This window comes from Rhopalosiphum padi, chromosome 3 (assembly GCF_020882245.1).
Source record: "Rhopalosiphum padi isolate XX-2018 chromosome 3, ASM2088224v1, whole genome shotgun sequence".
NCBI lineage: Eukaryota > Metazoa > Arthropoda > Insecta > Hemiptera > Aphididae > Rhopalosiphum > Rhopalosiphum padi.
Window position 1 is genome coordinate 22772526 of NC_083599.1, and position 16965 is coordinate 22789490.

A 16965-nucleotide genomic window follows, 5' to 3' on the forward strand; every position below is an offset into this window, starting at 1 on the left:
AACATTTAAAGTTATTGTGGTTATTCAAATGTTGTTTGCATTTTAGATTTGCGTCGGTTGACGGTGATCACAATAACATATCGTCCGCGTACGAAACTACGGCGGAAAATTGCGTATTCCAAGACGACGTGAGTACCTATTGCCTAAATAATTATGATAAAATTTTCTCATATATTTTAATCTTAATTAATATATTTATTATTATTATTATATAAGCAATAATGAATTTGAGTTCGGATTTTAGGGCAATATTAATAAGTAGGTTAGGTTAAAAGTTAATAGAGAATACTTTTTTTTTTTTTTTTACCAATTTAGTAAAGTATATTGTATTTATACAATATTTTTGTTTAGTGTTCCATTGAATTTTTTGTCACAAAAAAAAGAACCGTTCACTCCAAACATGACGCAAAATATTTTTGGACATGAAAACGAAATCGAATTGTAATAAAATAAAATAAAATTAAATTAAAAATTAAAATAACTTCTTAAAATGAAAATTTAATTCAGAGAATTCACTTTGGTTAAAAATAATTACGTTAATAATTACATTAACCGAAATCTAAATGTAACTAGTTAAGTTAAAAAGTTAAAATAAAATTATCTTCTTAACTTAATATAAATCTTTAAACTCGTTAATGTCTAGTTTTGATGGTTTATAATTTTAGATATTAACGATTTCAACCGTACTTATATATTAAAAAACCATTGCAGTAAATTAAATGATTTAGTGAAAAATATATAAAAAATCAAATAAAGCAAAATTAAATTTATTTAGTTATAATATAAATAAAATAAAATATATATTGTACGTAAAAAATATTGTTAGTTAATATCATGAAAAAAAAAATATTTCCTAGTATTATCTAGTAATAATATAAATTATATTGTATATTATCTCTATTTATAGTAGGTATTTAATATTATAAATAATAGTTTATTACAAACGGTTTAGAGGATTATTACTTATGTTAATAAAAATACAGTAATAATCAAATAGGCCGGTCAATGTTAACGCTGGAAATTTTTATTATTATAAAATTCGTGTTACGTATTTATTAACTGTTATTGTAATATAAAAATAATAGAACAAATTTAAAATAGAATAATTTCTAATAGGAAAATTAAAATACACTGATTTTAGTATTTATATATGCTCATATATATATAGTAATATATATTATATATTTATTAGTATGCTTGGTTATAAATAAATATATTATTTATTTTAGTCAATAATCGGCGCAAATATTTGTTACAATCAAATTAGTTTATCATTAATCAATATGTTTTAAAAAACTCAATTGTTTTTTATTATCGAAATTTAGAAGTTTAATTAAAATTCAAAATAATATTACTAATTCTTATGTACGTTAGGTTTTATTTGACGTTTATAATAATAATATTATATTGATCTTAGCATGCCTAACTACTATTATACATCTAAATTTACTCCTATTTGATGTTAGGTAAGTAATTGGAGTTTAAAAGATAAATAAACAGTTTTAGGTTGGTTAGATTATTAATTTCATTGTTGTATATTTTGTTTTCGATTAAATAAATCTTAAATAATCATAAAGTCATAAGCTATATTATATGTACCCATCTAGTTTATTTAATATTTACCAAACACGGAGATAGAATAAGGAAAGCCGGAAGGGTTCTAAGGCTGTCTTAAAAGATTATTTCGTGGGATGTTAAAACTGTTTACCACCTCTGCAGGACGAAAATCCCTAAAATAATTCACAACGGTGGCAAAATTGTTCAGATAACGAAGTGCGTAGGTTTTCTATTTGTTTTAAATTTATATAAAACAAATAGAAAGTTCGCGAAAACAAATAAACACATGCGCGACTCATACTATACTAACCTGTAACCTCCTTATTATAATAATAAAATATATAACACACTTTTTGTGTACTGCACAAACAAAATAAACAAATATTATGTTTGCATATGTAATAAACAAAACACAATTGAAATTTCATTGTCGTAGGTAAAATTATATTCTGTTATTATTCGCGATTTTCAACATTCTCAGATACTTAGCTAGTACTTGATATTATCGATATCTGCTGATTATTGAAAAATATTTTTAAAATCAAGAACCAAAACACTGATAAAAATACTCGATATATTAGGAAAAGATATTATTTTTAATTCGTTATTCGCTTGTATTATTTAAAGTATGTAAACATTGTAATGAAATATTCCTTCCTACGAGACTATAAATATATGTGTTTGTGTATTAGACATAAGTATACAATATTACGTATATCTTATCGTAAAATATAAAAATGTGTAAAAATATTAAAAAACGTTTTTAAATGTCAGATAATCAAATTTCGTCTTGTAAAAGTTGCGTGTAATGTTATACGTCCGTACAAACTTTGCGAAAGAATATGGTTATAGAGAAATAGAGAATAATAGTCAATAGGTATAAAGATTTCGACTAAAGCGAAACATATTTTTTTTCACTTTATCATAATGTCTTTGTTGTATAAATATATTGTCACCACTATTGTAAAAAAGGGTAGTGCACTCAAGATTTTTTTTTTTGGGGCAACACATCACTGATAATATCTAACTACTTATACAATATCATCAGTTGCGGGCTGTGCAATGCACGTGTATTCATATTTTATTGTTGTTGTTGTTGTTGTTGTTGTTGTTGTACCTACAACAATTTCGATCTTGAATATAGTTGGAAAAAACTCCCGAATACGATCGAATATGCAAACTGTTGAATCAGCCGATTCGTGCGGTCGTGGCGGGTGGTCATTCCGATTCGAAGACCGGCAAAACTGAACAGCAACGGCTGCAGAAGCAAACCATTCGGCACCAGCAGCAACAGCACATACAACGGCAACTTAAGCAATTGCAGCACAAGACCCAGCAGCAACAACAACAACAGTACAACAGTATGCTGGGCCGCGCGCTGTCGTCTTCTCAGCAAAATCGGCAGGCGGGCGCGAACAGCAGCAATAATACGTTTGGAAACGTTCAAACCGCAAACCGTAATCGGACGAATTTTCGCGTAAGGGTCTTTCATAACGATCGTCGTCGTCGTCGTCGCTATTATTATTAGTGTGTTAGTTGAGTAGACGACAATGGTGGTGGTAGTGGCGCCGATAAAAGTACATTTTTAAGTAGTGTCGGGCTTTATTGTAAGGGTTTCTTCCAACCGCACAAATAGAATTTACGTTATAGTAACTCGAGAGGGCTTGCAATGCAACCTCTGTTAATAATTCTATACCCAAAAATATATACTCTATTTTAAACTAAACTAAAAAAAAAGCCATTACAACATAGAATGAAATTTTATAAAGTATCTACGCACTATTGTAAATTATTTAGGTACTCTATTTTCATTTCCAAATTATAAGCATAGGTTTTAGATAAAATGGGTAAGTTATACCATTGGTTAAATAACCCTACAGATATACGACGCTAATGCAATTATGTATCGTTCATTATTTTAATTTGGGTTCGGCTTACTAAAATGGCACAAGAGAGTTGGAGACGATTAGATAATATTCTTTACATAGCAAACCGTTTATTGTATATTTAATACATGTTTTTACCTACTACAAATGAAAGGCCTGCTATAACAACCAAACAACTCTACTTTTATGAAAAAATCAATTTTTCCATGCAAAGTATTCTATACTTAAGTATCCTTTTACGAGTGAGTGAAACAAATGGACAGATACTTTAGTTTAAATCTTTAAATACAATTAAATGTTTTCATATTTAAATGAAATTTAATTTGATTAAATTTACATTTAATTTCCATAACTCAAATTTTATGTTTGAAAAAAATATATTGAACATGGTAAGCAGACAACTCCAAGTAGTTATATCAAGTTTAGAAATTTTCATGTAATTTCAGTAGTTGAAAACATAATCAAGGTTTTACCGTTATTTATCATTTATAAAAATTAATTATTTTAACAGATTGGTTATTCATTTATTAGTATTATATATTACTAGAATATAGTAAAGTAATTTCTTATTTTATATTTTTATCAAGTGTAAATATATTGGTTAAGTTAACTGTACATTTAAATTTCTTACCACACATTTATTAGTGACCTACTGAACCTTACAATAAAGCCTGAAGTAATATTATATGTATAATGTATATTGTACATTATATATAGTGTTTGTGGTGCGTACCACTACCGAGTAGTGAAGTCCACTGTGTCGTGTAATATTATATATCACCCGGGGGCAGATCTTAAAACGCTACGCTTTACTATACCCATATTTTATCCTTCACGAAAACAAAAATAAATATTTTTTCATCGTTTTTATACCCCTTAAAATAGTATATCCCATTTAATTGTATTCGCTTTCCACTTGTTTTAAAAGAAACCTATTTGAGTGGTGAACTAAATTGTGTTTTTCATTCAATCGGGCTAGGCTACTCTTGCATTGGGTCAATGATAATATTTATTTTATTGACCAGAGTGTACTAAAATAACGAACTAGGTTAGGTGTCTTCAATTTTTTCAAGTATCAGTAATAAGAACATGTTAATGTAAAATTCAGTTTTTGCTATCATTAAATAATCATGAATAATTTGTATTCATGTATTATTATTACAACATAAAGTTTTAAATTCAAATTACAAATTATTCATTTATTTTAGTGGGATATTTGATACTATTTTTCCTTATCTAATTTTTCTGTTTGGTTGTATTTGAGATGATGCATTAATTCTCATTAAGTTGTTTTCGATTGAGCGTTCCACGTTTTCGATAGCGGTAACGTCTTATATGGTCGTTCGTATTTGATCAAAATATAAAAAATACACACTATAATTTCAAACGCCAAAAGTGCATATATATTATATAATTATGCATATTTATCAATAATTAGTTTAAAACAGGTAACTACAAAACTTTTGTTTGGATTCACCTTAAAAAAAATTGTTGCTCTTAAAATAGTGTTTGCTATACGAGTTAATTACCCAATTTACCTCTTCTCCTTTACAAAAGCACTGGATGGAGTTTTGTATAAGATGTAGCGGCGATATTAAACTTATCTACGACGACGACGGGGATGATGATGGACACTGTTAGACTATACAAAAATTATTTTTATAAATAGTATAATATATAGTGGAATGCTGTTATTGGTGCACAGATTATTTTATAATATAGTGCCGTAAATATACGTCCCATAATAGTTAATACCTGTATAATATGTAGCACAGGCGCAAATAGGGTCGTAATTTTTTCGGTGATTAGGGAAAGAAGATATAATTGGATTATATTTCAGTTGCATTTATTATTTTAATATTTTTATCATTATTTATCGTCTATAACTGGATCAGTGGTGTTCACTAATTATTGAATGTGTAGAAAAATATCTTTAACTAAAAAATATAATTGATTTAAATTCAATTTAAACTTAATGTTCATGTCTTCTTTGATTGAATTCCCTATTTGCGCCTATGATAGGTATCTATTATAGAGTAGTATTGCTTGAGCGTAAAACTATTATTATTGTAATATCATAATGTATCTAATAACAGTTTTATTATTATAATTTACCTGATCAACGAGTTTGCGCATTAGTGGCGGTTATTTCATGGTCGAGGTATATCCTTTGTATATTATGGGCCCTACATTAAATTTAAATAATTTATGTTACACGGACACGTATACTCCTCCCATATACTCGTATGTCGCTAATTTAATTAAAAATTAAAAAATTAAATTAAATTAAATTATTATTATAGATAAATATTGCTATTAGTAATCAATAAAAAATATGTTAACAGTTATAATAATTTAACTAAGATTAAGTTTTTGATTTATTTATTCAGATTAATTACCCTTCCACCTAGTTAAAAATATCTTTTTCAGTGCTACGAGAATTATAGAAAGTTTAGTAAGCTTTCCATTTTTCATATTTTACATGTTTTTTTACAAACCAGTTATTTTTTAATCAACAAGATAATTGTACATATGATATAGAATGTTCTTAAGAAATTAGAACTGTAGTAATATACAATAAATAGCAGAAACATATTTTATTACTAAAAAGTAGAAACTAAAATACTAAAAGTGCTTCCGTTCTTAAATAATAATACATAATATTTTTCAAGTGAGTTAATATAAATATGACACATTTTATTTAAATAAAAATTCAAACTCCAAACCACTTTATATTTTTATTGACAAGTGATTTGTATAATAATTTACTTTGGAAAAATGGGAGCGCTTACATGGAATCTACGGGTCCGGCGGTTTACCTATTTGCGTTTATAATTTTGTGATATAATTTAAAATTCAATTGATAAATTAAAATATAATATTATTATTTCATACAGCGAGTGAATAAAAAAAAAAGGATTTGATTTTTCATTACAACTAGTGTAAGCAATAGTTACCTGTAATTAGCACAAGATATATGAATGAAATTTGATCATTTCTTCCTAAACCTCTTGATATTTTGAGCCGCCACTTAGTCCGCGAACACGTTTAATGTTTATATATAGGCACATTAACGCCTTTAACCATATAAAAATAGTTAATAGATTATACAGGACCTGTGTTCTAAATACTGTAGATATTAATTAGATATTATATTATTCTTATTTATTATAATTTATATAGTTGCCACGAACATTTAGTAGGTAGGTGAATAATTTATATTATATCGTGTATGCGAGGGCGATGTTTATACTGCAGTATTATTATATAAGTCATTACTTATTACCTAAAGTGATATGGTATTGTTTACATGATATTAAATTTATATAATGATATATTATGATGTTATATTATGGCGTATAATAGTACTCATATATTAGTATGCCGTATATACGCATATATATAATATATATAGTAAGTAGGAAGTTTACCGAGTACTTGGCATATTATATTATTGTTTACATAGGTACCTAGTATATAACACATAATATACTAATATGTTGTAATCATCGTAGCTCGCCAATAACGTGTATATGTTTACGTATTATTGATAAGGCGATCGATTTAGAAAGTCTAATATAATATATTATACATATATTATTACGTAGGTACATACATGATGTTCTGTTGATTCGATGTAACATACGTAGACATAATATATTAGTGTAACTGTTCACTGCGAGCGTAACTATATAGAGGGTTGGACGTTGGGCGTCAAAATTTAAAAAAAACGATAAATTATCATCATCATCATCATCATCGTGTGTACGCATGCGGTATTTTAACATTTTCTAGAAAAAAGTGTAACCCATTCAGGTTTGGGGTCGGTAAAGCTATCTATTTTATACCACCCACGTCTCTTATTATATAGTTACATCGTTACTGTACACAGACACGTAGACTTTTATACGTGTTGTAGCCTTATGCGTGTATACATAATTTATATAATATATTGGTAGATATAGGGTATTGATGATCATCTAAATTTTATTCAAAATTATTAATGTATTTATTATTTAAATAAAAGATGACCTAAAGGATTTTTACGATACGCTTAAATAAATATAATATTCAATAAACATATGTCTATAAAATCATGTGTAGTGTGTACTTACTGTATCTATACAAGCACTTAAACAAGGTAAATCTAATCACAACAAATATCTTCAATAATAATAATACAAATTTTTTTAAAAATTTAAATGTTTTCTTTAAAATATAAAGTTTAAAAATATGATCTGAAACGTGTACAAAAATCACAAAAATAACGTTAAAAGAATGCATTAATGGCTAAAAATCTAAAAATACAAAAGTCATCAACATCCTATCTCTACATATTAGTAAAGACTAGAACTTAGCAGTGGTATGATAAATATTATTATTATGATCGAGTCGACAATATTACCTACCTTTATATTTATATATTGTAATTTATACTATTGTTTTTGTATAGAGCGTAAAGTGTGTTTGGAAACGAACATAGTTGTGGCGAACGTATATACCTATAAATAGCACCCTGCTCTTGATCCCTCGCTTCACCAGTATATAATTATTAATTATTTTGACATATTATATTGTTTATTAATATTTTATCATCCCATATTATATATATATATATAAATTATACCTAGATAGGTGTTGTATTTAATTTTGATGTTTTTAATTACTGATAATTACAGTCAACGCCAAGGGCACGCGCGCGCTCGTATGGTGGTGTTTTATACTAGTAATAGTATAATATAACGGACGCTTTTAATGCAAACTATGATATAATATAGATGCGATTATTCACGATTAGGTATTTCAACGAAACAGATTTCGTTAACAATGTATAATATTACTATGATATATTATATTATTTTTATCGTTGACAAGCCTGCTTGAAATCATGAACAATATTATATATCATATAATTATGCGTCGTAGTAAGATATGGTATTTAATTTTAATGTTATTTAGACAGTGGAAAACCAAAATACGTAGATGTTAAGTAGATATTTTTTCATGTGTGGTATTTAAACGATTCGTAGGTGGTATTGAAATATTTTATATTTTATTCCCGATAAAATCCACTTTTGTATTTTGTTTTCACTTTCGTCTATTTTTGACAGTATGACGACGAGGACGACGAAGAAGAGTTGTTGGAGCAGCAACAACATCAGCAACAGACACAGCGACACAATTATGCAATGCAACCAGCTGCGACGACGTCGGCAGTGGTATCAGACAACGATAGCAGCGGCACAATTAGCGGAATGTTGGCCGACTTTAGCCGATCTATTGGTAATAGCAAACGTTTAATATTGATAACTGGTATTTTTAAACAAAAATAATATGCGCGATTAATGAGTACATCCGTCGGTTACGTTAACACTCGTGATGAATTGAAATACTCTATTTTGTGTTGATTATGCGTTTTCGTTAAATAGTTATTATCGATTTCCATTAATGCTCTAGAGAAAATTAGGCAGCATTTTAGTTAAAAAAAATACTTTTGTATGTTGATTATTTATCTATTAGGTAAAAGTTTAATATTAATGTATCACGAGCAGGGTTCGTAACAAATGTTTCAAAATCAATCGAGTAATATTTTGTGTGGTGGGAATTAAATCGATATAAATATTTTTAATTTTAATGCTCAATACAAGTTTTTATAATTTAAATTTAAAAATAGCTAATATTCTAATTTTATAATTTATATTATTGCACAATATCAAATTTAAAGTTTTCATGATTTTATCAAATTGTTGTATTATTTTCAATTTTGGCTAGCGATATTTGATCTATAACCATTTAATCATTGATATTACTTTTAAATTAAAAAAAAAATAACACTACCTAGCGATGGACCATATTACAAATCTTCTGGATATTGTTGAGTTATAACTTTCAATTATTATTTTTTTAAATTTAAAATTAGTTTGCGTACGAAAATTATGAAAATATTATTATTATTATTATTATTATTTTATAATTAATATTGTATATATACTTTGAATATTATTAACAAACATTTTGTACTTTAATGTTACTTTTAATTTTTGTAAAAAGTATTTAACAATTTTTTTAATATTTTAAAACGGTTTCAAACCCTATATTAATAGATTATATTAATAGGTTAGATACTTAAATTAGTATAAAGTTTATTTGATGTAATTTTAAATATTTTCTGCTATCATAGAATCAAAAATGTGAATTTTTATAAATTTAATTTGTTTATTATTATTAACAATTGATCTAGGTAGAGTTAGCTTTCTAAATACTTAATATTATTGAGTTATACCTACATTTTGGGTCATTATTTAATTCGTATTAACTAATTAATAATTGATAGTTTTAATTAAAATAATTTGAAAAAATATCATTTAATAGCGATTTATATTTGAAATTATTTTACAGATTAAATATTTTAATAAGCAGGATAACTGCTAGCTAAAGTCTGAGAAATAATTTGGTACTTTTTTTCAGGCTAAATTGTTTCCTATCCTGTGAAAAGTAATTTAGGTAATTTTTTGGTACATAATTTAGCAAAGAAATGCAATGACAAATAAAATATTTTAATAAATTAAAACACAATACATTATTGAATGATTATATTTATTCCAATCAAATAGTGCTACCATATAATAAAGAACTTTAAATAGGTCAGATATTTCTATACCATGAACTCATGAATATTCAGTCGAGTGGATTGGGTGCGACACGAGCATTGAATGGTCTACCAGCCCCAGGTTTAACTCCACTTGACATTCTTGTCAAATCAGTAGTTTTAATTAATGTATTATATATGAAAAACATTATGTTAAAAATATAATATTAACGAAGAGTAATACAAAATAAATATATAGATACCTTGCTCTTCGACGCACCAATGTACCGATATTGCATATACATTACGCCGTACTGAATATTTAAAAATTAAAATGCTAACCTAACCTGGATACTCATGTGGCTTACCTTGACACAGGTAAATTTGAGAACTATTGAAAAATTCTTATTCATACTAAGTCATTTGAAAAAAAATTGTAAACCAAATTCGTATCATTGAATTGCAAACAGAAAATGAAAATATTAAATGCTTATAGAAAATTACTTTACATCTATACGATTATACGTACTAAAAGGACGTTGTACTCGCATGTGCTATTTTAGTGTTACTAACGTACTAACGTAGACCATAGGTAATTTGAGTTCAGATGAATTTTTGGCGTTTGTTTTAATAGTACAGAAAATGTATTTACTATTCATTCTTAAAGGTAAAAATATTATTTAGAACATAATATAGGGTTTAATTGATATTTTAATTTTAAATTGAGTTATAGCTAGTAAAATATTAAATCTTAATAATGTTCATAACTCACCTTATATAAACTCACCTGTACGTATGGTCTTATAGATGTGAAGTAATTTTCTTTTAACATTTAATATTTTCATTTTCTGTTTACACTTTAATAATAATGTTTCATAGTAGGTCAATTGACTTTAATATTAAAGCTAATAACATAAAATGGATTCTGCTGAACGCAAATATTCTATATTTTATGTTAGTAACACAAATACAATACATGTGGATTTGGTGTCCTCTTAAATCAAATAATCGTTGATAATTAAAAATAAAAAGAAAAAGAAAAATACAGATCATTGATTACAATATATTATCATTCACTGCAACACTCAGAATATAAAATTGGTGTAGACCAACTAACTAAATCAACATGCGTTACTATAAAATTTTTATTAAATAATATTTAATTTTTTGTTTGTTATTAAAATATATAATAGAAGGCCTAACTTAACCTTTATGTGTATTGTGTATGACATATAGAATTAAAAATTACTCGATCCTGATTTACAAAAGTTTCAGAGATTATTTATAGAGATAAACAGAACATATAGTTTAAAGAGTATTTTGAACCTCGTTAGAAAATAAATATCATGGGTTATATCAACCATTGGCGGATTTCCTTAGAATCGAGATAACTGATTAGTGCAGTATTTTTTGTTCGTTCGCTTTCTGATTAATGTCGGACTAAACAGCTAATAACGCACAACGACGTAGTGATCTGTATCTTCGAATTTCAACTTTTATTAAAAATTACAAAATACGAATAGTTTGTATATTTTCCTTTATACTAAATTATAATTTTTTTTTATAGCCAACATGAACGGTAGTGGACCGACAACGACGACTCAGTTGTTTAACGGTAGTGAAAAATTCGGCGAAAATAACAACAAATACGATTCGCTATCTGGTGAAAACGCCCAAAAACAACAGTATCAACAACAAACGCAACAGCAACAGCAGCAGCAGAATCAGTATCAACAGCATGGGTTTGCGACATCTTCTGGTACTACGACGCAATTGCGCCGCACTCAATCGATCATCAGTCAAAACTTACGCGACCAACAGTATCAGCTGTATTGTACTGGAACGTCACCGCCTCTCCAGCAGCAACAACCGGTACAGCAACAGCAGTATAACGATACAACCGTCGCTCAACTGCAGCAGCAAACCACAAACAACGCTTACGGGTCAGTGAACAATGGTTCGTTATATGGAAGCGGTGGCGTTGGAAGCGGACCGACGAGCATCGTCGCGAGACAGGCTCAGCAACAACAACAAGCCATCGCACCTGCTTCGCAACTGCGACAGCAACAATACTCGGCTACTGGCATAGCCACTGCCAATAGTTTACAGTCCGAAACGAATTATTCATCATCGCCGAGTGTCACCGGAAACGCGGCCGCGTTACAACAACAATTATTCTTTAACAAACGAGGAGACGGTGGCGGTGGCGCTTTGTTTAACTGCCAACAACAGACATATCAACAACAGCAAGAAGTCTTGTATCAGCCTTATCAACCGGAATACGGCACATATCAGCAACAGAATCAGCAGCAGCAGCATAATCAGCAGCTACAACAGCAACAACTCCCGTACAATCAACTGCAACAGCAACAGACGCACCAACAGCAGCCGTATAATCAGCAACAACAATCTCAAAACCAGTATCAACAGCAACAGAATCAGCAATATCAGTCAAGTCAGTTACAACAATATCAAAGGTTTCCGAATCAAGATCAACAACAGGTACCGACGACTGTCGATGATAATCCAAATCAATATGTCATTGAACAACAACAAAGGGTGGACAACAGCTTTGTACAGAATCCATCTGCTTTAACACTTGGTGGAGTACCGATTACTTCGGGTGGTATAAAATACGATACGACGTCGGCGGAATTTAGTTCCACTGCGTTTAGACCATTGCAGCAACCACAAGGCCAAGTGAGTAATTATAGCCAATGTGTATGGATCCTATGATAGTATTACAAACCTCTTTTTTACATAATTATGTCTTAAAAAAATGTATATTATATTCTTCACATTAGGTTTAAAAACTAAACTACAGAGTCTAATTTATTTATTGTTAAAAAATATCGTTTATAAATAAATTGCTATCGGTCCATTTAAATATAAATATATTAAAATAAAAGAATGTTTTTTCTTCAGTTGTTATAGTATTAGATAGATACCATTAGTAACTTGAATTCACATAATTTTCCAAAAATATATACTTTTAACAATGTTGTTATAAGCAATGGAATATGCTAAAAATTTAATATAATAATAGTCCTTAATTAAAATAGCAGACTACTTAGTACACATGACTAAGTTATCATGTTTACGTATTCATTTATTATATTAATATTGATCAATACAATTGATTATCATTTTTTGTGTTACAGCGTTGCGACAATCCGACGAATATTGCATTGCAACAGCAACAGCACTATATTAATGGTAATAACTATCAGCAACAGCAGCAACCACAACAACAACAACAACAACAACAGTCACAAAATCAGCAGCAGCTACAGCAGCAACAGCAGCAACAGCAGCAGCAGCAGCAGCAACAGCAACCGAACAGTACTTCAGCGCCAACTAGTGGTACAAGTACCGCCAGAGTAACGGTATTACTCAATTCGTCTTCAGCTACAATGGATCAACAGCAACAGATCGGTGTTAAAGCTTTGACTGGGTCAGCTGGCCTTAAATATCAGTCAGTTACACAGCAACAAACTGCGTCACAGACATCGACTTTGCATCGTAAGTAGTACCTATCGTTCGAGTTGTTAACCACAACGTTAAACAATCCTTAAGTCCCCTCTCAAAATAAATATATCTATAATTACATAATATTATTGTCCAATAATGATTAATGTGTATTATTTGTATACTGAATTGATCGCAATTAGTTATTTAAAAATGTAAAAATTAAATTAAAGTCACTTTTAAAATATTCTTATAATATAATATTCTATTATTCTATACAAAATAATGTATTCTTAAAATAAGATCATATGATAACATTATTATTTTAAAACATTAAAACTTTTAAACAAAATTTGTAATAACAATCTACACTTATAATCCACTTAACTTAAACTTTAATAAATTAGTAAGTTCATAAGACACATCTTTGTTTTTATATAATTTATAAGATGAGAAACAAAGTTTCATAAAATAATGAAAACATAAAGTAAACAATAAACTAACCAAAAAATCATGAAAAGGAAAATTTATGGAATGAAAACTTAAAAATAAAATTACTTAATTATGTACAAGCAAACATTTAATAGCATTATTGAAGCGTTTAATTTACTCGGTTGATAAATTAATATAATTTTACAATTTATCATAGCAAATAGATTCCAAATGTAATTATAATACTTTAAAACACTTTATAATAATATAACTAGGTAATGAATATAATATAATTTATGTTTTGTTAATTTATTAATTTATATAATTTTTACATGTGTTTCTGCAGCCACACCACCACAACAAAACACGCCAGTCGGCACGCCCAGGAGCGCTTTGCTGATTAGTTCCGGTGCTCTTGGGCTCAGAGATTTGACTGCTTCGCCGTCGGACACGCTCAGTGAACCGGACTCTATGCGTTCGTCGTCGTTGCGGAGTAGCAACCGGGACGGTCGACGGCGACTGCCCGATTTGCCACCACCTGACTTAGAGATAGCTGGCGTACAGTGGCCAGCAGCTGCGAACGCTAAGCGCCGCGAGCGAATGATGCGAGCTATGATGGATAAGTTTAAGTAAGTTTGGTGTCGTATTACAGTCACTAATACTTCAATGATATTAATTGTCTTTATGTTCCTCATGTAGTCATGTGACATGCCCCATATCCAATTATATCTGTTAAAAGATGAAAGTAAAATAATTCTTCTTAATCATATTACAGATTAATTCACTAACCATGCTCACATCCGTTTTTCTTTAATAATGTAGTTATTCAAAATCTGATTTGGAATTTTAAATTTTATTAATTACCTATAGAGCGCAATATTTTTAAATTCTTGTGAGTTTTGTATTGCTTATTAAGTATTCTGTAGGAATGCAAATTTCCGTTATTTTTAAAATTAGAATATCCCATTCCTACAGTAAATTATTTAAAAGTCAAAATCAAAATCAAAATTCCATTAAGTAGTAGTTTTTGAGTCATTCAACTTTGTGAACTAAGGATAATATGGGTCAATTAGAATTGGAAAATATGAGGCTAAGGTATTTGAATAATTTAGTAATTAATATTAATCTATCAACTTTTAACATAGATCTAATATCTATTTTATATTTTTGAAATACTATTATTCTTTGTGTAAATATTATAATAACTCAAAACTTCTATTTTGATTTTGAATTACACACTTCAAAATTGTAAAAAAAGTTATTGAATAAATAATGGATTTTTATTTAAAAAATAAAATTTTGTGTTGCCACAGAATACTCGTTAAGTAGACAAGTAGTACAAAGTAATCTCAAGAATTTGAAAATATCGATTTTCTGTATATTTAATAAATTCAAAAATTAGAATATGAATAAGTTCATTATAGAAGGAAATAATTAAAGTGAGAATCCTTGGTAAGTTATCTATCTAGTTATAATGAACCGAAAGACAATGAATAAAGTGATTATTTGACTAACTAGATATTTCTTTTTTACCACAAAGAATAAAAATAAGGAGACCAAACTAAATTTATGAAAAACGTCCTGAGAAAATCACATTTCGTATAATATGCCTATATTGAGCCAAAGTTAGTCCACCATTAATATTGTACTTGTTATAGTACTCGGTCTGTAACATGCCAATACTAAGACAACTACTAATGAGTAATGATAGTTTGGTCAATTTTAACACAAAATCTATTGGCCGTCCAATGTCTGCAAGTATCGAGTCTCCACTTAATTGCCAGTAAAGTACTGTAGTAGGAAAATAAGTTTTGCTTAACATTATGGACTATCTAATGACTTATAAAGTTATAAATTAATATTACATCACTTGACTTGAAAATTATTTTAATATAAGTATCTAAATATCCAACCAACATATTATTTTAGATGTAGATTATATAGGTAATTTAATCTTACACATACCATTTTAAACATATCCTTCTCTTTTCGGCCAAAACAAAAATGTACATAACACATTATGTAAAAAAATAAAATAATTGGTATATAACTTTTGTAAAATTATGGCAATTATATAATTATATAATTTTGAAAATTATTAAAAGTATAAGTTTCATTAAATGTAGAAAATTATTAAAAAATTATATTCTTAAAGTATTAATTTTATCAATTAAGGAACCGATTTGAAAGCATATAACTTGTTCTTCTGAGCTCTAAAACATTTCGTTTTAATCAAATATTTAATTTCATACATTAGATTTTAAAAACTATACTTTGAAATTGTAATTGTTTTTTTTTTTTTTTTGTGTAAATAATATTTTATAAACAGTAACTAATGAATGACTGGGGTCTTAAATCGGACTTAAAATAAAATAATAAAAATATGCACCAAATAATATCAAAATATATTCTTAAGTGCGTATATATTTTAAATTTAAAAAAAGATATAAAAAATTTGAATTTACCTATAGAGGTAAAAAAAAATGTTATAAATTAAAAATATAAAGATATAGTAGAATAAATTTTTAATAAAGTCAAGTATTTTATCATTGTTTTTTTTTAATAAAAAAAAAATAAAATAAAAAAACAACAATACGTAGATGCTTAAAGTTTTGACTAAATATTTAAATTTACATATTCTAGACTAATAAATTTAAAAAATGTTTAGGATATTTTTAAGTTATATATAAACTTTTGATATTGTTTACATTTATTAGTTTTTTTAATTTATATATTCATAAATTTTTTTTAAGAGTTTAAAAAATATAAAACACAATTCCCCTTAAGTTGTTCTTACAAGCAATAAACAATTATTGTCAATAATTTGTCACAAATTTTTTTATAAGCATATTATGAAGAAAATCATTACATTTTGTAAATTATTAAGTCAAACATTTATAAACATTTTAATTTTATATCTTGTTAATTTTACTTTTCAATTTATATTTGATGCAAGATACATTATAAATTGTTCTTATTGGAATTAAAAATAAAAGTTTGACGTTAAGCTACACGATTTTAAGACTTTTGGTT

The 16965-nt window shown here is 27.6% G+C and overlaps 1 protein-coding gene across 4 annotated transcripts in view; it reads left to right on the plus strand.

Moving 5' to 3' along the window:
- Positions 1 to 16965, plus strand: part of LOC132927539 (mediator of RNA polymerase II transcription subunit 12-like) — an 84161-nt gene that overhangs the window by 38689 nt on the left and 28507 nt on the right. For 3 of the 4 annotated variants that reach the window (XM_060992081.1, XM_060992083.1, XM_060992084.1), the window contains exons 6-11: positions 47 to 128; positions 2702 to 3034; positions 8555 to 8726; positions 11600 to 12732; positions 13194 to 13554; positions 14279 to 14561. In XM_060992081.1, the coding sequence (XP_060848064.1) occupies positions 47 to 128; positions 2702 to 3034; positions 8555 to 8726; positions 11600 to 12732; positions 13194 to 13554; positions 14279 to 14561 (2364 nt within the window). The remainder of the gene's footprint in view (positions 1 to 46; positions 129 to 2701; positions 3035 to 8554; positions 8727 to 11599; positions 12733 to 13193; positions 13555 to 14278; positions 14562 to 16965) is intronic. The other variant, XM_060992082.1, reaches the window with a different exon arrangement.